Source organism: Stomoxys calcitrans, chromosome 4 (genome assembly GCF_963082655.1).
Source record: "Stomoxys calcitrans chromosome 4, idStoCalc2.1, whole genome shotgun sequence".
NCBI classification, from domain to species: Eukaryota; Metazoa; Arthropoda; class Insecta; order Diptera; family Muscidae; genus Stomoxys; species Stomoxys calcitrans.
The window spans coordinates 17,327,161-17,351,427 of record NC_081555.1 but is presented as its reverse complement, the minus strand read 5'-3'; the positions used below and the strand labels follow the sequence as shown (position 1 = coordinate 17,351,427).

At 34.9% G+C, this 24,267-nt stretch overlaps 1 protein-coding gene across 1 annotated transcript in view; it reads right to left on the bottom strand.

Moving 5' to 3' along the window:
• The window catches only part of LOC106084121 (fizzy-related protein homolog), a 77,190-nt gene that overhangs the window by 46,022 nt on the left and 6,901 nt on the right, over positions 1-24,267 (bottom strand). Inside the window, exons 2-3 of the mRNA XM_013247600.2 lie at positions 12,618-12,900; positions 677-929 (exon numbers count right to left, since the gene is read on the bottom strand). Coding sequence (XP_013103054.1) covers positions 677-929; positions 12,618-12,739 — 375 coding nt within the window. The 5' untranslated portion in view covers positions 12,740-12,900. The remainder of the gene's footprint in view (positions 1-676; positions 930-12,617; positions 12,901-24,267) is intronic.

Sequence of the window (24,267 nt, the reverse complement as noted above, 5' to 3'; positions counted from 1 at the left end):
ACTAAAAAAATCACTTGCTTTTCAACAATGTACAAAGAATATGAGACACAACTTAAATGAATCAATTCAATAAGAAAAGAATATTAAACTAAATAACTAAGAGATAAGGTTTTATTTACTAATAGCCATTAAAAATAAAAACAAAGAAAAAGGAATTCTAAAAAAACTTCATTGAATTATTTATGATCCAAAACAAAATCATGTGGCATGAACAGTCGACTCTTAAAAGAATACATAGAACAATTCATGGCTATTGTCTTAAGTAAACCAGACATGATAATGTAGTGACATGCCCTTTTGAAAATTCTTAAAAAAAAAGTCTTAACACGAAAATCCAAATAAATATGTAATAACTTTTTTAAATCCAAGTCAGTCTTATTAAAAATTCAAAACCTACAGAGACTATGATTTCTTTTATTTTCTTACTTGCACTTTTAAGTCTTGAAAACCCATAACAGAAACGAACGAACGAAAATTAGGAAGGAAGTGTTGACCATGGCTATGCATGACTTGACATTTTTTAATTAAATTCTGTCTGTCTATGGTATCACAAGCCGGATGTTTTATAACCACTATGGTTGCTTGGTTGACTTTAATTTTCTTAATTGGCTAGCACCATGAATTGGTGTTGATATCGATAATAGAACGTAGTACATAGTAATCACTTAAATCTTACCTGTTTGGTAGGTGATTGATATTTGAAAAGACTCCTTTTGGCTCTTGGTGTATAGGCATTCTCATTGCGCTCATCACTGATTGCCTTAACGTCTTCAATGGCTGTGCCTAGTAGTTCGTTTTTCAGCAGGCAAGAATATGCTAAACTATCGCGCGCCGTTTCACCGCAATCCCTTTGTTTTTTACTAGTCTGTGGCGAGTTTTCATCTGATTTGTTTATTGAAGCGAAATTTGTTTGCCAATTATTGTTTGCTCTGAAATTGAAAAGAAAAGAAAATTAAAAAATATTTATACCACAAATCGATAATGGGAATATAATTGCATATTAGAATGTATTTATTGATGAAAATAGTAATTAAAATATTTTTGTGTCATTTGTTTAAATTTCTTCAATTAAAAATACTACTGAATTTTTTTAATTAAAAAAATATTTTTTATTTTAAATCAAATAAGGATTTTTTAATTCCAATTAAATTTGTTGAAATAAAGTTTTTTCAATTAAGTTGCTTTAAAGCTACGATTCGACACTTAACAATATTTTTCTTTTGCCATAAAATCTTAGTTTTGGGATATAGCTGCCATATAGCCCGATCTCCCGATAAAGAGTCTGAAGACCATTAAAGCTTTATTTATTACCCGATTTCGCTGAAATTTAAAACAATGGGTTATTTTAAGTCTTCCGACATCTGACCTAAATGTGGATTAAATCGGTCCATATTTAGATATAGCTGCCATATGGCCGATCTCCCGATAAAGGCTCTGACGACCATAAAAGCTTTATTTATTACCCGATTTCGCTGAAATTTGGAACAGCGTGTAGTTTTAATCGGACAGATCGGACTATATTTAGATATAGCTGTCATACAGACCGATCTGCCGATAAAAGCTCTGAAGCCCATTAAAATTTTATTTTTTAAACGATTTCGCTGAAATTTAAAACAGTGGGTTATTTTAAGTCTTCCGACCGATCTCCCGATAAAGGGTCTAAAGCCCATAAAAGCCTTATTTATTACCCGAGTTCGCTGAAATTTAATACAGTAGGTTATTTTAAGCCTTTCGACATCGAGCCTAAATATGGTAAAGATCGGCCTATATTTAGATATAGCTGCCATATAGACCGATCTGCCGATAAAGGGACTGAAGCTCATAAAAGCTTTATTACCCGATTTCGTTGAAATTTGGAACAGTGAGTTTTTCTGAGCCTCCCGATATACGACCTTAATATGGATCAGATCGGTTTATATTTGGATATAGCTGCCAAAAAGACCAATATTTTGCTCTACAAAATTGAACAGTGACTTATACTAAATGACCACTAAATGTCCGTGCCGAATTTGGGCGCTTAAGTTATTTAATTTTCACCGGATTGTGACGAAAGGGGGTTTACATATATACCCGAGGTAATGGGTATCCAAAGTTCGGCCCAGCCGAACATAATGCCTTTTTATTTGTTTTTTTTTATAATTTATCTTTTTTAACTTTAGTTTTCTTAAAAACAATTCTTTCATTATTTTTATTTTAAATTCAATATTTTTTTGTTTTTGCTTTTTTTACCATGTTTTTATACCCTTCACCATAAGATGGGGGATATACTAATTTCGTCATTCTGTTTGTAACTACTCGAAATATTCGTTTGAGACCCCATAAAGTATATATATTCTTGATCGTCGCGACATTTTATGTCGATCTAACCATGTCCGTCCGTCTGTCCGTCCGTCCGTCTGTCTGTCGAAAGCACGCTAACTTCCGAAGGAGTAAAGCTAGCCGCTTGAAATTTTGCACAAATACTTCTTATTAGTGTAGGTCGGTTGGTATTGTAAATGGGCCATATCGGTCTATGTTTTGATATAGCTGCCATATAAACCGATCTTGGATCTTGATTTCTTGAGCCTCTAGAGTGCGCAATTCTTATCCGATTGGAATGAAATTTTGCACGACGTGTTTTGTTATTATATCCAACAACTGTGCCAAGTATGGTTCAAATCGGTCTATAACCTGATATAGCTGCCATATAAACCGATCATGGGTCTTGACTTCTTGAGCCTCTATAGGGCGCAATTCTTACCCGATCAGAATGAAATTTTGCACGACGTGTTTTGTTATTATATCCAACAACTGTACCAAGTATAGTTCAAATCGGTCTATAACCTGATATAGCTGCCATATAAACCGATCTGGGGTCTTGACTTCTTGAGCCTCTAGAGTGCGCAATTCTTATCCGATTGAAATGAAATTTTGCACGACGTGTTTTGTTATGACACCCAACAACTGTGCCAAGTATAGTTTAAATCGGTGCATAACCTGATATAGCTGCCATATAAACCGATCTTGGGTCTTGACTTCTTGAGCTTCTAGAGGGCGCAATTCCTATCCGATTTCGCTGAAATTTTGCATGACGTATTTTATTTTTACTTTCAACAACTGTGTCTAATAAGGTTTAAATCGGTTCATAACCTGATATAGCTGCCATATAAACCGATCTGCGATCTTGACTTCTTGACCCCTAGAGGTACGACGGATTCTCTCATGACCATCAACAAACGTGTTTATTATGGTCTGAATCGGTCTATAGCCCGATACAGATCCCATATAAATCCTTCTCTCTATTTTACTTCGTGAGCCCCAATGGGCGCAATTCTTATACGAATTGTCTGAAATTTTACACAGGTCTACAACATATAATTTAATTGTGGTCCGAACCGGACCATATCTTAATATCGTTTTAATAGCAGAGCAACTCTTTTCTTATATCCTTTTTTGCCTAAGAAGAGATGCCGGGAAAAGAACTCGACAAATGCGATCCATGGTGGAGGGTATATAAAATTCGGCCCGGCCGAACTTAGCACGCTTTTACTTGTTTCATTTAAGTTTTTTCAATTTTAGAAAATTGATTTACTCATAAATCTCATTAATTCTTCAATCGAATACGAAATTATTTAATCTTGTTTTTCCATCATAGGATCAGTGCATACTAATTTCGGCATTCTGTTTATAACACATCGAAATATTAATCTGAGATCAAACAAAGTATATACATATGTACATATATTCTTGATCGTATTGGCATCCTAAAACTATTTAGCCCTGTCCGCCCGTCTACCCGTTCGAAGGAGTAAAGCAAGACGCTTAAAATATAGCCAAAATGCCTCCTATTAGTGTAGATCAGTTGGGATTGTAAATGGACCATATCGGTTGAAGTTTTGGTATAGCTGCCAAAAAAATCGATTTCGCATCTTGACTTTTGGAACATTTAGAGGACGCAGTTCTTATCCGATTTGGTTGAAATTTGCAATTTAAGTTTTTCTTTAAAGCATACGATTTAAAGGTGACTAATTTAAAAAGGTGAGAAGTTGGCACCTGTTCCTTAGTGGAATATTCATGGGCAAAATTTGAAAAAAATGTAGTAAAATGAAAATGAGATTGTCGGTGTGAGATGCTCTTCAAATTTTTATAATTCTCTCTATCAGTAAAAATGTGTTTATTTGAATTAACCTTGGCGTCTTTTAATCATTAACATAATATTGCAAACACTTAGATAAACTTCCTATCTCTTCTAACGTTAAATCAGAGAAAACATGATCCCTCGTTGCTGTCTCAACCACGATTGAAACAAGAGCATAAGCGTACGTGTGAATTTTGAATGAACGCTAGTGTAAAGAAAATTCTCTTTTTTTTGTCTAAATTTAAAAAATATAACTTAATTAAAAAAATTAGACAAAACGAAAAACTTTGTGTTTTACACCAAATACATTAGTATATTTGGTGTAAAACACAAAGTTTTTCGTTTTGTCTAATTTTTTGCTTATGAATTTATTAAACAACGTAACATTGTTATAGCAGACAATTGCCAACAACTTTAGTTTCAGATTCATGTTTTTGTCACAGTGCCACAGAAAACAAACCAGAGAAACAACAAAAGAACGACCTTTAACGGAAGTTGACACTATGACGGCTTCATGATTCAAATGTTACCTTATAAGAGAGAGTACAATGAGCAAGGGAACCAACACACAGGTGAATAATGCAAATCCAAATGCAAATGTTGTCTGTCAGAACGATTTGTATATCGTTGTTGTAGTTGTTGTTATTATTGTTACTTATTCATACCACGGCACCATGGCGTACAACAACAATGTAATAAAGGAAAGGGATTGTCTTTCATGAAATATTAAATTTCCGTTATTATTGTAATAAACGAATACAAATTGGGGTGTGTGTTGAAGAGGGGGGTTGGGGGGCGGAAGTGGTGAATATTTGTGCGCTTAGCGTTCTATGTATATACACTTTAAATACGTAGAACCACTCTTTCCTGTACGTGGTGTTAAAAAATTGTAAACAGTTTTTTGACACTATGTGCAACTAATTAGCAACGACTGTGTTTTTTTATAACAATGGGCAATTATTGTTAAGCTAATAATGAAATGGAAATATTTATTTTGAAAATAAATATTTTACTACATTAACATAGTGAAACGCTTCTTTTGTAATAACAATTGTTGCATTACAGGTGCAGAAGGTGCACAGTGTCGAAAGGCTTATTTTATATTTGTTATAAAAATTGTTGCATTAACAGGTGCAGAGGGCGCGCAGTGTCGAAAGGCTTATTTTATTATTCCTTTCCAGGACATTGTCGTATCAAAAACTATTATTAGGTATTTCGCCTTCTTCGTATTCACCGATAGACTCTCGGCACCTAGCTCGATAGAGATTTAAATAATCTTGAAAATGTGGACATAAATCCGCTCTTGCACCATCGTCCGTACATATGTGATTATTATCGTGCCTTTATTTCTTGATATCCTGAGGATTTACAATTCCTTGTTACCCGCCAAGTTTGCGTTGATGATCCTGCAGTAAAGCATGTTACTGTATGGGCCGCCATGCTAAATCTTCTGTCGCAGAGATTTTTTGAACGTCGACAAACAGCTCACACGATACTGCACGTGGTTTATAAAGGGTGGTTTTTTTAGAGCTATAGAAAAGTTTTTCAAAAAAAAAAAAAAACACAATATTCAGAAAAATTCATGAAATCTTTGTTTGAATCGATAGTACGGTCCATATAATTTAATGTTTGAAGATTATTTCATGCAAATGTTGACCGTGACTGGGTTTCAAATGGTCCATCCGCTTAGTCCAATATTGGCGTACTCTTTCCAACGTATCATCTCACGGTAGAGCTCACCATTCACAGTAACGTTACACTTCGGTCCAATGATCTCACCAGCCCATAAACCGCCAAACCAAACTGTGACTTTTTCTGGATGCAATTGCAGCTCTTAAAATGCTTCTAGGTGATCTTCACCCTAAAATCGACAACTCTGCTTATTTACGTACCCATTGAGCCAAAAATGAGCTTCGTCGTAAAATGAAAGAAGTGCGCGATGAACTTTCTTAACAGAGCACGCATTTTGATAACAAAAATTAATAATTTGCAAGCGTTATTCGTTTGTTAGACGATTCGTGATTAAATTATAGACCAAACTGAAAATGTTTGAACATTCAAACAAGTTTAAAAATCATTCGTTTATCAGTGAGTGCTCTTCGATTCAAGTTTAACTTTAATGATAAGGAACCCCCTTTTTATAGCCAAGTCCGTACGGTGTGCTACGGCAGCTCTTTGGGGTAAAGATTTTACATAGCTGCCATACATACGCCATCATTAGGAAATGTTAACCAGCGCAGAAAACTGCTTCGGTTGTTCTCGCCAGGATACGAACCCAGGCGTACGCCATCATAGGCGGACATGCTAATCTCTGCGCCACGATGTCTACCTCTTTGAAGTATGTCTTGTGCACTGTTATTATACCCTGCACCACTACTGAGGTACGGGGTATTAAAAGTCAGCGAATTTGTTTGAAACACCCAGAAGGAAGAGAGATAGACCCATGGATAAGTATACCGATCGACTCAGAATCACTTTCTAATTCGATTTAGCTATGACCGCCTGTCTGTCCGTCGGTCCATGTTAATTTGTGTACAAACTACAGTTTGCAATTTTCATCAGACCTTTTTCAGAATTGGTACAGGCATGTTTTTCGGCCTAGAGACCAAGCCTATTGAAATTGGAAAAATCGGTTCAAATTTTGATATAGCTCCCATATATATGTTCGTCCGATTTTGAGAAATATTGCAATCAAGTGGTCATTTGCTAAGCGATTCTCTCGAAATTTAGCAGAAAGGATTTTGTCCTGATCTTCGACATTAGTGGCGAATTTTATAGAAATTGGTTTAGATTTAGATATAGCTCTCATATACATATGTATGTCGCCCGATTTTTACTCCTAGAGCCACTGCAAGCGCATTTATTCACCCATCCTCCCAAAATTTTTTACAATGTTTTCCTCGACGATTTCTACAATATCCATAAGGTTATGTGGAAATCGGTTCAGATTTAGATATAGCTCCCATATATATGTTCGTCCGATTTTGAGAAATATTGCAATAAAGTGCTCATTTGCTAACCGATTGCTAACCGATTCTGTAGAAATTTGGCAGGAAGGAGTTTATCTTGACATTACTTGCAAATTTCATAGAAATCGGTTGAGATTTAGATATAGCTCTCATATATATATCGCCCGATTTTCACTCCTAGAGCCACTGCGAGCGCATTTATTCACCAATCTTCCCAAAATTTTGTACAATGCTTTCCTTGACGACTTCCACAAAATTCAAAAGGTTTGATCGAAATCGGTTAGATATAGCTAACATATATATGTTCGTCCGATTTGCAGAAATAATACAATAAAATAGTCATTTGTAAACCGATTTTCTCGAAATCTAGCAGCTAAGATTTTCTTATGACTCCTAATATTACTGGTGAATTTCATAGAAATCGGATCAGATTTCGATAAAGCTGTCATGTATGCATATCGCCCGATTTTACCTTCTGGAGCCACTGCAATCGCTTTTATTGACCAATTGTGCCATAATTGGGTATAACGCTTCCCTCGATGCCTACCACAATATCTAAGAAGTTTGGTCAAAATCGGTTCAGATTTAAATGTAGCTCCCATATATATGTTCTTCAGATTTTGGGTAATTTGCAATTATGTTGTCATGTGTCAACCGTATGTAATACAGTTAGAACATAATTGCCCGAAAATTTGATACGGATTGTTTAATAACTCAACTGAAAACATCCGCCGATGTCCATCAAAATTGGTTCGGAATTAGATATAGCTCCCACTTTGTACCTTAAGGGTAGGTTTAGGGTATTATAAAGTCGGCACCGCCCGACTTTTCCTTTACTTATTGATTTTTGTTAGCACCTGAGAATATATCTCCCACTGTGCACATAGGTCGCTCGTAACAACCTTTTCTGAAGGTCTTTCCCATACTTCTCATTTTTTGCCAATTCAGCATTATTGGCTGGGTTGCTATGCACATGCAATTAGTTTATTTGAAATTTGACAATAATTATGCACGTTCTCATACTTTTAGCATGAAGAATTTTAACAAGAATCAAATTTTTGTTGGCTGTTTATCATACTCTGGGCGGACGACTCAGATTACCTTGCCCATGCACGGATGGCGCTGCGTGCAAGGTTCCGCAACACATTCATCACAGACCACACAAAATGATAAAGTCATCAGCTTGCTGGCAGGGCATTTGATTACAAATACGAACACACTACCTGAGCGCCAAAAGTCCTATAAGTATAAGGCAAATGTTTGCATAAAACAAGGTTTTCCTATGCATGCATAGCATTTTGTTGCCATTAGAGAAAAATATAAAAATATCACGCAACGACACAATAGATATCCAAATTATTATTAAAGTAACTCATAAATGCACATGCACATGAATATTTAATTATAATTCAACGTCATGTCATAGCTTTGAGGTGTGACATATTTTCGAGGAAGGAAATGCGCTAGCTCACGTACCACTCCAGATAAACGGCGAAGTGGGAATGTCATTGATTTTTGGAGAAGCATGTAGAGTTTATTCACCACACCACTTCTATTGAAAAATGTTTTATGAGATTTTGTTTAATAAGTTTTGAACTTTTCCCAAGGGCAGATAAAGAAAAAAAAAATGAATTGGCATCAAATGTAATTAAAAATTATAGGTTATTTGCAAATTTAAACAAACATCATGCTTTATATGTTCAGAAAATTCTAAAATTTAAGGATTCTGCCTTTTTCATTTTTCGTCCTTCCGGGAACAATTTTTCAATCAATTGAAATTAAAAAAGAAACCATAAGCTCTGGCTGAACAAAGATTGAATACCCACAACCATAGGTAAATTTCTTATCCAAAGATAGGGGTATATAACAGCCATATTCAACTGAGATCCAATATTGGGCCTATTCGGAAAGAATAAAGAAAGGTCAATACTATTCTATTTTCCAAATTTCAAAGAAATCGGTTGAAAAATACGTCACTTATGAGGCCAAGAAGTTCTATCGAGAGATACATCTATATAAAAGGTATATCTAAATATGATCCGATCTGGATCATATTAGATGCGAATGTAGAGAGTATCATATCCTCCCTCTCTCTACAACGCATTAAAATTTCAGTGAAATTGGGTAAAGCAGGTGTATACGGCAGCTTTATCACAATCTGATCCAATTTGGAGATCTAATCTAACACATTGTTGCAAATTTCGAACAAATTGGTTCAAAATATTCGTTTCACGAACTGAACTGATTTACCGATTAATCGGGTGAACGGTATGCAGAGGCTATATATAGATGTAGTTCGAAAATGACCCTATTTTGTCGAAACAAAACTTGCTATGGATGGAAAAGTAATCTACACCAACTTACAGCTAAATTTCTTACTTTTAAAAGGCTCAATATATGAATTTTAAATGTTAGAATCCTGGCGTTGAGAATCGTAGAAAGACACATTAACTTCTGCGCCAAGGAGGCCTCCAACGTGGTACAGACTTTTTTGTCCATAGGCAGGTTAATTTCGAAAATAGAATATAACGGACAACATTTTGATATATCTTCCTTATAAATCCGATTTGATTTCTAAAGAACACAGAAGACCCATTTTCCATCCGGCACACAAATACCAACTACTGGAAAATCAAAGTTTTTATTGACCCTTAAGGCGACATCAAATAAAAAAATATAAAACAATATTTTTTTTAAATATCTTTTTCACAAATTCGTTCTTTTGATTACCATTAAATGTTATTTTTGATTCTAAATTCAAAATTTGTCCCAACTTAAAAAGTTAATACCTCCATTTATTATACCCTCAACCATAGGATGGCGGTGTACTAATTTCGTTTGTAACAACTCGAAATATTCGTCTAAAATCCCATAAAGTATACTTTGATTGTCATAACATTTTAAGTCGTTCTAGCCATCTCGAAGGAGTAAATCTAAGCGCTTTCAATTTTGCAGAAATACTTCTTATCAGTGTAGGTCGGTTGGGATTGTAAATGGGCCATATCGGATTATACCCTCAACCATAGGATCGCGGTGTACTAATTTCGTCATTTCGTTTGTAACACCTTGAAATATTCGTCTAAGATCCCATAAAGTATACCTTGATTGTCATAACATTTTAAGTCGATCTAGCCATCTCGAAGGAGTAAATCGGAGCGCTTTCAATCTGGCAGAAATACTTCTTATCAGTGTAGGTTGGTTGGGATTGTAAATGGGCCACATCGGACCATGTATTGATATAGCTGCCATATAAACCGATCTTGGATCTTGACTTCTTGAGCCACTAGAGGCCGCAATTCTTATCCGATTTGGCTGAAATTTAGCATGAAGTGTTTTGTTATAACTTCCAAAAACTGTGCTAAGTAGGTTCAAATCGGTACATAACCTGATATAGCTGCCATATAAACCGATCTGGGATCTTGACTTTTTAAACCTCTAAGGGCGCAATCGTTATCCGATTCGGATGAAATTTTGTGCAACGGCTTCTCCCTTGAACATGCGTGTCCAATGTGGTCTGTATCGATCTGAAGCCTGTACAGCTCCCATACAAAGCAATCTCCTGATTATGCTTCTTGAGCCCCTACAAGGCACAATTCTTATCCGAATGGACTGAAATATTACACAATGACTATGGTCTTCAACATTCAATTCATTTATGGTCCGAATCGATTTCGGACCCATTTCACTGAAATTTTAAACATTGAGTTGTTTTAAGCCTCCCGACATCCGACATATAGTTCAGATCGAACTATATTTGGATATAGCTGCCATATAGACCGAACTGCCGATAAAGGGTTTAAAGCCCATGAAACCTCTATTTATTACCCGATGCCTCCTGACATCACATCATAGTGTTCAAATTGTGCTCAGCGACGAAGCTCATTTTGGGCTCGATGGGTACGTAAATAAGAAGAATTGTCGATTTTGGAGTAAAGATCAGCCAGAAGCATTGCAAGAGCTACCCATGCATCCAGAAAAAGTCACAGTTTGGTGCGGTTTATGGGCTGGTGGCATCATTGGACCGTACCTCTTCAAAGATGATGTTAATCGTAACGTAACTGTGGTAAATCGTAACGTAACTGTGAATGGTGGTGAACGTGAGGTGATATCCAACTTTTTTTTTGCCCAAATACAAGAGCTTCACTTGCATGACATGTGGTTTCAACAAGACAGTGCCACATGCCACACATCACGCGTAGCAAAGGACTTATTGAGAGGCGAGTTCGGTGAACATTTTATTTCACATTCTGAACCGGTCAATTGGCCTCGTAGATCGTGCAATTTAACGCATTTTTTAACAACTATTGTTTGTGGGGCTACGTTAAAGTTCATATCTACAGAGACAAGTCCGCTTCGATAGACGCATTTGAAGACAACATTGAAGACTTTATTCGTTAGATACCGGCCGAAATGTTGAAAAGAGTATGCCAAAACTAAACTAACCGGAGTTACGGTCAACATTTGCATGAAATAATCTTCAAACATTAAATTATATGGACTATCGTACTATCGATTCAACTAAAGATTTCATGCATTTTTTTTTATTTTATCTCCTATAGCTCTTAAAATATTACCCTTAATATGAGTTCTCGGGACCTGAATAAAAAATGATGGAGCCCTGTTTAGATATAAATATTGATATGGCAGTGGAGTTATAATAAAATAGGATGATTAATATATCCAGCAAGAAAAATTAAATATTAACAATAATACATCATAAAATTTATGTTGTATTTATGAGTGTCAAAAAGTTAAATTTGAAAAAAACATCTCAACTGTTGTGAACGGTTGAAAAGTTTTCTAAAACATTTCTAGACATTGTGGGTTGATTGGGTTTAGAATAGGGTTTCGGTTTTTGAAAACTGGGTTTTCGGTTTTGTGAGCTTCATATAAAAAAAAAACTATCAAAATTCTGTCTTTGGGGAAATTGCTACCAATTTTTATTTTTTTGAACATGCTCAAATAACTAACTTGACTAACTTTGTGATTGAATTGAATTTATTCTTTTACAACAAGGCATGTAATAGGCGATCATTGTCCACTATTCTTGAAAACAATAAAAAATTTCAAGATAAAAAAAAAAAACTAACCAGTCATGCAACATAGAAACTTTTATGCTTATCCCTCCTTAAGATACTTTCCTGCAAGGTCAGTGACATCAAATACTTCTTTCTTTGCAGCTTAACTTTGTAAGTTACCATTCTCAAGTACTTTCTTGGAAAACCCTAAAGAAAAACTATTGTTTATAGTTTTCTATGGCAATACTTGTCTGCGTTTTCACTAAAATATCATCCATGGGACTCAAATGAAATCCATAGAATCAACGAAGTGTAACAAATTATAGCGTTCTGGCCTTAGGGCATGCTTCTTCATATTTTCCCTTATTAATATTTAAGGCCAGAAAGCATGGTGAGATATTTTTTCTGAATTTTCATGATGCCACAAGAAAAAGCAATGTAATACCCAAAAGGTTAATGATCTTTAAAAGGCTATGGCAAAACAAAAGTTATCAAAGAAAGTAAATAACTTACCTGCAAGGTATAAATCGATCCAGCGATGATGTGGTTGAAGCAACTTCAAATGAATTGAAAAGATTTCTAGCCACGGGACTAAAATGTTTTAATATGCGTTTCTCATATTCGGGACTGAACATGGTTAAAAAGATAAGCGCGAACGACAATGGCGGTGATAGATTTAGTTTAAGAGATCAATAGTTTTACAAATAAAATATATACGAAATGTAAAAATTTTCCAAAATAGAATCAAAATTATTTAATTATAGCCGAATGTGAGAGAATATTAAGTAACTGCTTCCTGAAAATAAAGAAGAAAAGAATAGAAAAAAGTTGGTTAAAATAACATTTATAACTTCACAGTTGATTTGTTTCCCTAAAGACTTCACGAAAAATATGTACATCTACTTTCCACCCACAAAGTCTGAAACCCCTTGGTTCCATGTGTTTTTGTCTTAAGTAATTAATTAATCAATGTCAGCCATAGACATTGTTACAAGTCACAAATAATTGTTGAAGGAAAAAACAAAAAAAAAAGAAAATGTTTAAAATCGAAACATGTTTGTTGAAAAAGGGTGAGAAGAAGCCTAAGAAACACCAAAGTTTGTGGCAACAATTGAAAACATGATGCGTGGCTTAAAAGCATGCGCAGGCGTGATGTCGCCTTTTCACCGTTAATCATGCTAAGACTTTAGCATAAAGCTCTCTAAAGTAAAATAAAAGAAAACAACATAAAAAACCTTCCAACACTTCTATTTTTTTTTAATTTAGCCCAAAGATCACACCCATGACTTCACAAATCACATGTTAATTGTTTTTTTTAAGTAAATAAATATACCACAACTAAGACCCCTAATTCAATGATTTTGGTTTCAATGAATATTTTCTTCTGTGAAAAATAGCTCATACACTTTAGGAATATTAATTGGTGGTTTATGTTTCCTAATTTATTAATGCTGTTTTCTAAGACACATTTGAAGATTTATTTGACAAGTAATGTAGAGTACAATAAAAAAAAAGCATAACGTGAAAAAATACATGTGTGGTAACCCTGGCAATATAACGTGTGAGGGGCCGATAAGCAGTGATGTCAACTCATCAGTTTTCCAGTAACGGCTAGTTTAGGCTTTAGTGGCGGTTTGCAAGCAGGCACGAAAACATATTAAAAGTCATTGTGATGCCACAGTAGAAGAAACAAGTAAAAACGTGTTAAGTTCGGCCGGGCCGAATTTTATATACCCTCCACCATGGATCACATTTGTCGAATTCTTTTCCCGGTATCCCTGTTAAGGTAAACAAGGAATAAAGAAAAGGATTGCTGTGTTATTGGAGCTATATTAAGCTATGGTCCGAATCGGACCATAATTGATTTGAATATTGGATACCAAAGTAGAAGTCATTGTGTAAAATTTCAGCCAAATCGAATAAGAAATGCCCCCTTTAATGCAAAATAGGGAGATCGGTTTATAGGGGAGCTGTATCAGGTTATAGATTTATCTTTTTTTTATCTTAGATTTAAAGTTATAAAATAATAGAATTCATAAGTAATAACAACGTTATCATAAATGTCCCTATTATTTTTTCCAAGTAAGTTTACCAAAAAATCACCATAACGAGCATCCGTGACTTATATAAGATTAAACAACAAATTTAAGTTCACCGTTCAAAGCCCAACATGTCTACGAATATTCAGAATCAGCCTTATATAAAATTAACCCTGTTTTATTACTCTTTTTGTGAAATAATATTCTTAGTAACTGTTGTCCCTATTATTTTTTCCACCACTGCATATATTCTTATACGTCTTGACATTCTAAGTTGATTTAGTCCTTTCCGTGCGTCTGTCCGTCAGTCGAAAGCACGCTAACTTTACAAGGAATAAAGCTAGGCGCTTGAAATTTTGCACGAATACTTCCTATTGTAGTGTAGGTCGGTGGGGATTGTAAATAGGCTATATCCATGTTTTTATGTAGATGCCACATAAACTGATCCTACATCTTGACTTCTAGATCCTATAGAGGGCGCAATTCTTATTCGATTTTTCCAAAATTAAGCATGAAGTGTTTTGTTTTGGCTTGTCTAGGTATGGTCAAAATCATTTCATAACCTCATTTAGCTCCCAAATAAACCAATCTCGGTCCTTAACTTCTTGAGCCGTTAGAGGGCGCAATTATTATACGATTTGGCTGAAATTTTGCATTAAGTATTTTGCTTTGACCTCTAGCCACTATGCCAAGTTTCTTCAAAATCGGTTCGTAACCTGATATAGCTCCCATATAAACCGATCGATTTTCCGGTTATCACTTCTTGAACCTCTAGAGGGCGCCATTTTTATCACATTTGGCTGAAAATTTGCACAATGACATCTACTCTCCAAAATCCAATTCAAATGTGGTCAGAATCGGTTCATAACCTGTTATAGCTCCAATAACACAGTAGTTCTTTTCCAACCAGCCAAAGAACTTGACAAATGCGATCTTTGGTGGAGGGTGCCTATATAACATTTGGACCGGTCGAACTTAGCACGGTTCTAATTGTTGCATTTTTTTTTTGTTTTTAAATTTGTTAATCCATATTTCAGTATAACACTTTGCAAAATGGCTGTAGGACATGCTGGAATAACTATAACCAATCGACTCTATCTCCACTCCCTCCATGCAAGTTTAATAACCCGCTTTCATTTGTTACCATTGGTGATATTTTTCATTACCGCAACTACATAAAATTTTGCTGTTTAAAATGCTGTTTAAGTAAATAATTACCAATTTAAAATTATTTCTCACTTTATCACTTAGTAATTTTAAAACATTTTTTAATCACAAAATTAATGGCACTTCATGTGTTGAGAGCTCGAATTATATTTCAAAACTGTTCTCCACACAAAATCCGTGTTGGTCTTTTATAAAGAAAAAATTATACCATTCAAATGAATGCATATTTTGTTTTAATGAAAAACAAAAAGGAGACAAAACCACCAAAAATACAGACATTTATATTTGTTTGTCTCAAAAAAAAAGGCAAAACAATGCAAAAACGATGGACAAGCAGTTCTGTGACAAACAGGTATAAAAATTGGGATACAAAAACAAAAGCACACAAACAACAAACACTGCTGTTAGGAATGACTGAACACATACACTACTGTAAGGAGCATAAGAACATTACTATGAGAGAAAAAAAACATAAACATACCAACAATGTTTACCATAAAATCCTAATTAGAGTAAGTGACAGGTAATCTCTTAATAATGTACATGGCAAGTGCGAAAAGAAGTCAAAACAATGGCAACTACTGTTATGGCAATTTAATGATGATAAGGAATAATTTCAATGGAATTACAAATATAAGTATTATTGTAGATTAAAAATTATAAATTCCTATATCATTTCCAGCAGATTCGAAAATTCTTAATAAAAGTAATTATTTGTACCTATATTTTTATTTTTGTTTGGATTTTTCACATTTGAACAAGCATTTGGTGTTATGTCGTCATTTATATCTTAAGGTGGGTATTAAGCACAGTTTGCACAGTCAAACTCCATACAAAAACCAGTAAAAAAAGGCAAAAGTCGGGCGCAGCCGACTATATAGTCTGCGTACTACTTTTAATGCATGGAACCTATGTTGAAATACAGTCAGATTTTAATTTTGCATACCAACCTAAGGCTACTAGAGCCTTAAAGGCCATATCATATTAAACATATATATGAGGACTACATATATCTTAATCTGGGCGGACTTTGTTACAATTTAGCACAGGTGCTAAGACGACAAATAAAATACCTCACACTTGTAAAGATCAAACCAAAATTGTGGCTTCATTAGCTTTATGAGGTCATATCGGATGGAAGATCTCTATGGGAGCTTCATCTAAATCTGAACCGATTTTATTGAAATTTTGCACACGCATTGAAACAACAAATTGAGACAACAAATTCGACCTGTATCTTGAATACAAGAATATATGGACAGACAGACAGACGGATCGAGGGACAGACGGACATAGCTGAATCGAATCAGGAAGTGATTCTAAGCCGATCGGCATACTTATCAATGGGTCTAACTCGTCTCTTTCTTAGCGTTGCAAACAAATGCACAAAGTTATAATACCCTGTACCACATTGGTGGTGTAGGGTATAAATAGTGAAAAATCTGTGAAAACATTTTTATTTGCGGCACTAAGTTCTTCATTGAGTGGAAGTTTGCAATTCATTAAAAGCGTTCGCGGAACATTTTTCAACTTGAGCCAAAAGGAATTTCCCTTGTATTGCGTTCATATATAGCTCTTCCACTTTTATTATACCCTTCACCATAGTATGGGGGTATACTAATTTCGTCATTCTGTTTGTAACTCGTTAAAATATTCGTCGAAGACCCCATAAAGTATATATATTCTTGATCGTCATGACATTTTAAGTCGATCTAGCCATGTCCGTTCGTCTGTCGAAAGCACTCTAACTTTCGAACGAGTAAAGCTAGACACTTGAAATTTTGCACAAATACTTTTTATTAGTGTAGATCGTTTGAGATTGTAAATGGGCTATATCGGTCCATGTTTTGATATAGCTGCCATATAAACCGATCTAGGGTCTTGACTTCTTGAGCCTCTAAAGGGCGCAATTCTTATTAGAATTGGCTGCAATTTTACATAATGACTTCTACTATGGTCTCCAACATTCAATTATAGTCCGAATCGGAACATAACTTGATAGAACTCCAATATTAAATCAATTCTTTTCTTTTATCCTTTGTTTGCCTAAAAAGAGATACCGGAAAAGAACTCGACAAATCCGATCCATGGTGGAGGATATATAAGATTCGGCCAGGCCGAACTTAGCATGCTTTTACTTTTTTTAACTATAAAAATACACAAACAGCACAATTCACCAAAATAAATGCTGGTGAAAAAACATATGACATGGTTGCCTACATGTATTTTTATAGCAAAAGGCGTTTTTTGAGAATTTCTACAATAAGTGAAACAATGTTTTTTGGGAAATCTTCACACAGTGAACAAACTTAATACCCACCTTAAAGGAAAACAATTCTTATTTACCAACAACCTGAACAATAACAATTTCGAGAGAGATTACTCATGTGAGAAATACCACAACCCTATGGTCTTCCCCCTTAGCTACATAAACATATTATATTTACAAATATTTGTTTATATTGACATTTTGATAAGAATGAGGGCAACTGCCGCTACTATCTCCATAGCTTTTCCCAATGGCATTACCCATTGTTATTGTCATTTTTCACACAGACAATTTTAGTTAGTTTACAAAATGATGAATCTACGGGTAGGCTTATTTATAGTGAAGTGGTTTATTTGGTTTGGCATTTCAAAATGGGGGTACCTTTTTAGTGGTGACACAAATTCGGCAAGTATTCCAAAAAAAAAGATAAAATTAATGCATGAGTAACTAGTACTCCAGCAAAGAGGTCTGAGAAAGGTTGGTCAGGCGACAAATCAAAAGCAAATAGGATTTAAATTAATAAGCAAATGCACAAAGCATTAGACCACCACAACAAAAAAATGGCCACACAAAAAGAGGAGTGGTGGTTTTGAAAGTTTAAAAAAGGAAACCATGATTTTCAAAATAACAAACAACTGCCTACATACATTTATTGACTTGAGCATTTAAAAATGAGATGCATTAAGCCAAGCCTGTACTGCCTGCTAAAGAGAATAAGGGGTGAGCTAATGACCAGTCATCGCCTATTACTCAGCAGCAAACATTTGATGGCATTTATTCTTTATGCACTTTCATAGGGATATTAGGAGCATAGCGTAGCCTTTTTGAAAATAAATTATTTTCAACAAGATTAACCATGACTAATATGTCATTTATAATATTCTTGTTTACTTACTCTGCCCTCATACATAATGAGCGATAAATATCCAAAAATGCAACTCTCATTTCTATTTTTGCCTGAAAGTCAATGATAAGAGAACCCACAAACTGTTACAAGCCATATGGCTAAAATGACTGGTTTGTCAACTACATAGTGCGTGCCCTACACTTATCAACAAGAATGTTAAGTAAAAACAAGTCATAAATTATTGAATTTTATAGAGCCCAATAAATGGATAATTAGGAAGAGCAAAAGTCCGGCGGTGCCGCTGTATAATACCCTACACCTACCCTATAAGTACAATGTGGGAGCTATACCAAATTTTGAATCAATTTTGATGTACTTTGGCGGATATTTTCAAGTGGGTTATTAAATTATCCGTATCAAATTTCGAGCAAATATGTTCACACTGTAATAACTACGGTTGACAAATGACAACATTGTTGCAAATTACTCAAAAACTGACGAACATATATATGGGAGCTATATCCAAATCTGAACCGATTTCGAGCAAACTTCTCAGATGTTGTAAAGGGTGATTTTTTTGAGGTTAGGATTTTCATGCATTAGTATTTGACAGATCACGTGGGATTTCAGACATGGTGTCAAAGAGAAAGATGCTCAGTATGCTTTGACATTTCATCATGAATAGACTTACTAACGAGCAACGCTTGCAAATCATTGAATTTTATTACCAAAATCAGTGTTCGGTTCGAAATGTGTTCATTCACCGTAACGTTGCGTCCAACAGCATCTTTGAAAAAATACGGTCCAATGATTCCACCAGCGTACAAACCACACCAAACAGTGCATTTTTCGGGATGCATGGGCAGTTCTTGAACGGCTTCTGGTTGCTCTTCACTCCAAATGCGGCAATTTTGCTTATTTACGTAGCCATTCAACCAGAAATGAGCCTCATCGCTGAACAAAATTTGTCAAAATTTGAACACATTTCGAACCGAACACTGATTTTGGTAATAAAATTCAATGATTTGCAAGCGTTGCTCGTTAGTAAGTCTATTCATGATGAAATGTCAAAGCATACTGAGCATCTTTCTCTTTGACACCATGTCTGAAATCCCACGTGATCTGTCAAATACTAATGCATGAAAATCCTAACCTCAAAAAAATCACCCTTTAGTAGTCGTCGAGGAAAGCGATGTGCAAAATTTTGGCAAGATTGGTCAATAAATGCGCTTGCAGTGGCTCTAGAGGTGAAAATCGGGCGATATACATATATGACAGCTTTATCTAAATCTGAACCGATTTCTATGAAGTTCACCAGTAATGTCGAAAGTCATAAGAAAATCCCTCCTGGAAATCTGTTAATAAATGAGTACTTTATAGCAATATTTCTCAAAATCAGACGAACATATATATGGGAGTTATATATAAATCTGAATTGATTTCGTGCAACCTTCTCGGAAATTTTGGTAGTTGTCGAGGAAAGCATTTTGTAGAATTTTGGCAACATTGGTCAATAAATGCGCTTGCTGTAAATCTAGAAGTTAAAATCGTGCGATATATATATATGAGAGACATATATAAATCTCAACTGATTTCTATGAAATTCGACAGTAACGTCGAAAGTCAAGAGAACAATTTTTCTGCTAAATTTTGAGAGAATCGATTAACAAATGACCATTTTATTTCATTATTACTGCAAATAGGACGAACATATATATGGCAGCTATATCCAAATCTGAACCGATTTTTTCCAATTTTAATAGGCTTCGTCTCTAGGCGGAAAAACATGTATCTGTACCAAATTTTAACACGATCGGATGAAAACTGTAACTTTGTGCACAAATTAACATGGAACGCCAGGGTTCGAATTCTGGCAGGAGCATCAGAAAAATTTTCAGCGGTGGTTATCCCCTCCTAATGCTAGTGACATTTGTGAGGTACTTTGCCATGTGGAAACTCCCCCCCAAAGAGGTGTCGCTCTGCGGAACGCCGTTCGGAGTCGGCTATAAAAAGGAGGTCCAACATCATTGAGCTGTTCTCTAAAGGCAAAAAGTTCATAAAATTTTCTCTTAATACAAAATTTCTATGACATTTCCTCTTAAGACAAAATTTCCATGAAATTTTCTCTAAAGACAAAATTTTGATAAAATTTTCTCAAGAGACAAAATTACTATAAAATTTTCTCTACAGACAAAATTTCTATGAAATGTCCTCTTAAGACAAAATTTCCATGAAATTTTCTCTACAGACAAAATATCCATAAAATTTTCTCTACATACAAAATTTTCATAAATTTTTTTTTCCATAAAATTTTCTCTTAAGACAAAATTTCCAAGAATTTTCTCTAGACAAAATTTCTGTTGAAATTTACTATACAGATACAATTTCTATAATATCTTCTCTAACGATAAAATTTTTTTTCTCTAACGATAAAGTTTTTTTTTCTAAAAAAACAGTATTTGGCCCGCCGACATCCATGGTTTTGTGCTGCACTCTCACGGAATACATAGAAACGACAAAAAGTGAATTAATTTTAAGTCATCCCCCTCGATTTTTTTAACTTGGTATATCTATGTTTGAAAAACCTACCAAAAATTGAGGTCATCCTACCAAGAGAAAACCTACCAATTTTGGTAGGAACCCACCAAAAACCGTAAGACTGCTCACGACAATAAAAGCCCTAAAGGGAATTATAATCTCACTATCACCTTCACGCATTAATCCTTAGTTAACGCAAACAATTGCGATAAATTGTTTTTTACATATACTCATTTATTTAAAAAATTTCCAAAAGCGGTTCAAATATCTAAACATTTGCGACCTCGGGATTTATTTTTATGGTCTTTTTGGCCATTTTCATATTCTACGTAAAATTTCCTTTAATTTGAGTATCATATTGCCTACATTCCGTACACTTTCACTTGATGAAGGGAAAGGCCCGTTTTGCGCCCCCAAAGCTCAGTTTAATTTTATAATTGGAACAAAATTTCAAGAAAAATATCTCTAAGCTAATTTTGAAAAAAATCCCAAATACGAAATGACAACTGTATTAATGACAGAGACAAAATTTTTATCAAATTTTCTTTACTAGAATACCCTTTTTAATCTCATTTGTAATAAAAAATTTTGAAATACCAAAAAAATATTTCAATATAACATACATTACGGAATGTCAAATATCTATTTACATTTGAAATCAGCTGTTTTCATCGTTTTCAATAAGACAAAAGTGAAAAATTATCCCCCGCCCTGTTATCATGCTGCTGTTAAATTCTATACAACTATAGATCACGTCAAGACTGGGCATCCAATAAATTCATAATGAAAACAAGCCAGATGAAAATTTACTACTAGAGGAGAACAGACATCATCACATGAATGCATGCAAGCGTGCATACATGTGTGTGTGTATGTACTTAGGTAGGTTTTAGTATATGAAACACCACGTTTCATTGACCCCATGCCAGGGCAGCAGACATGACGACGTTACGGCAATGATATTTTTAGAGAGAGAAAACGAAAAAGGGAGAGAGAGAGGGTGCGGAGAAAGAAAGAAAGAAACAAAAACAAATTGAAATTTGTAATATTTTGGTTAGGCAGAGCCGATATTATAGCTCGATGTGTTTTGATTTTTAAACATGCGTGCATCCTCTTAATACTCAAGGGGGAGGAAATGATAATGATACTGGTTACTACCAATGGATTGCATATTAATGTAAAAGAAAGACTATCGATAGCGAACGTTTGATAGGAACCCCAAACGTTAATGATCAAAATGTTTCTAAAACAATAGTATATGGGGTGTGTTCTCCCCATATATTTTCCTTCATTTAACAAAAAAAAACTTCATTAGATTTTCTTTTTACAAATACGCCCTTTATGGCAGTATTTGACATGTTTATATTTAGAATAGTTCCGAGCAACGCATACACAACAGGGGTCTGTGATGACGTCGGCAGCAGCACGCTTCTCTTCCTGCATGAATTTGTTTTTAAAACTGTACATCTGTTTGTTGGCCTAAACTGGCCCAAGGTAAGCGTTGTAATATTAGGGTAGGTAGCTTGTCGTTAAAGGATGTCACAGCGTAACGATAGCGGAGCACTGTTTACTGGCGGAACAGCAACCACCAACACTATAATACTACGAAATGGAAACACAACAAAAGACATCCCTGGAAGTGTGCTGTTTTTAGAACTACCTTTTATAACCTGTGCACATGAAGGAAGGCAACTGGATAATTTTTTTTGCCAAAAAATAATCTGATTGGAAACATACAGACTAGGGTGATCATAGTCGTATAACCGGTTATTTAGTCCATTAATTTTTTTAGTCGTTCAACCGGTTACCATATAAAATAAATAATAAAAAAATAAACATACAGTTTTAACGGTCTGAAAGCTTGGATCCAAATAATGGGCTACATTCAAAATGGATAATTCCTAAACCAAGGTTCTTAGATTCATTGTCTTGAAATCAAAGAATAAAAAGGAGTTAAAGTTAAGAATTCGTTAAAGGAATGCTTGAAAATATCAGTTACTATTTTTCAGCGGTAATAACTCCTCATAAAGGTTTTCAGCCATCCAGAAATGCGCCAATGTCGCTACCATCGTCTGGTTAGTGATCGGATATTACAATGGTCAGTCAGCACTATTGTCGGAAGAATGCAGTCATGTTTAATAAGCCCCATTATAAGTGATATTACTGGGTTGGAGACTGGTCTTGAATCCTGAAGAAAACATCTGTAAACATTTTCAGCGGTGAATAATCCTGTTGTTGTGGTTGTAGCAGTCTACATTGGGTAGAGCTGGCAAACTATGGATAATCGCAATATTCGATAGTTTTAATAATAAATATCGATAGTATCGATACTATCGTTAATTTCCCATTGCCTATATTTCAAACGAAAATGTGAAGTAAAAATCATGAGATTGATTTATATAGAAGAGATATCAATGCATAGATCAAATAAAACCAAGGTAAATAAAGTCAGTTAGAAGTCATGAGAGAAATCATTGCACAATATGTTAGCCTAATCGGATGAAAATTGCACCCTCTATCGGCGCAATGTATCTTAAAGACTATATTCAGTGTCGGATTGCTTATTTTTGTTTGGTTTTGAAAAAAAATAAAATTTTGCGATAGTATCCATCGGAAAAATATCAATCGATATTCAGTCAAAAAATTAAATATCGATAGTGCCATCGATATTTTGCCAGCTCTAACACTGAAGCGGCAGCCCTTGCCGATGAAGATTTTCATCGGGTCATTCCGGTACGCACAACTGGCAGCCATGGGATTGAATACTTCTCACTTAGGCGTTTTGAGGAATCAACCTATCAATCTAATGCGACGCCCCACTATTCGTAAAATTGTTATGATTTTCTTTTCTTTTGTTTACTCCAAGAACAATCCAAATGCTAATCCATGATTTCAAATATCTTTCGTTAGATTTTTTAAAGTCATAACGATTCCCAATCAAGCGATTGCAAAGAAAATAGTGAGATCCTTAAATGATTTTTAGAATTTTCTTAATTGGGTTAAGATGATAGTACAAGAAGTAGTCTTGGGTGGATCCCAAAACTTTCACAACGTCAAAACTCACTTATTGTTGTTGTTGTTGTAGCAGTGTGTTGTATACTGAGGCGGCAGCTCTTGCCGATGAAGGAATTAATCGGGTCAATCCGGTACGTACAACCGGCTCCCATGGGATTAATCGTTCACTAAACTGAAAACTTGCCGAGAAAATGTATTTGCATCACTCGCTCCTATATGGCCTTTGGTTATTTAAAGGCGCCAACAACTCGCCTTTTCATATCGAGCACTCTATCATATCGAGCACTC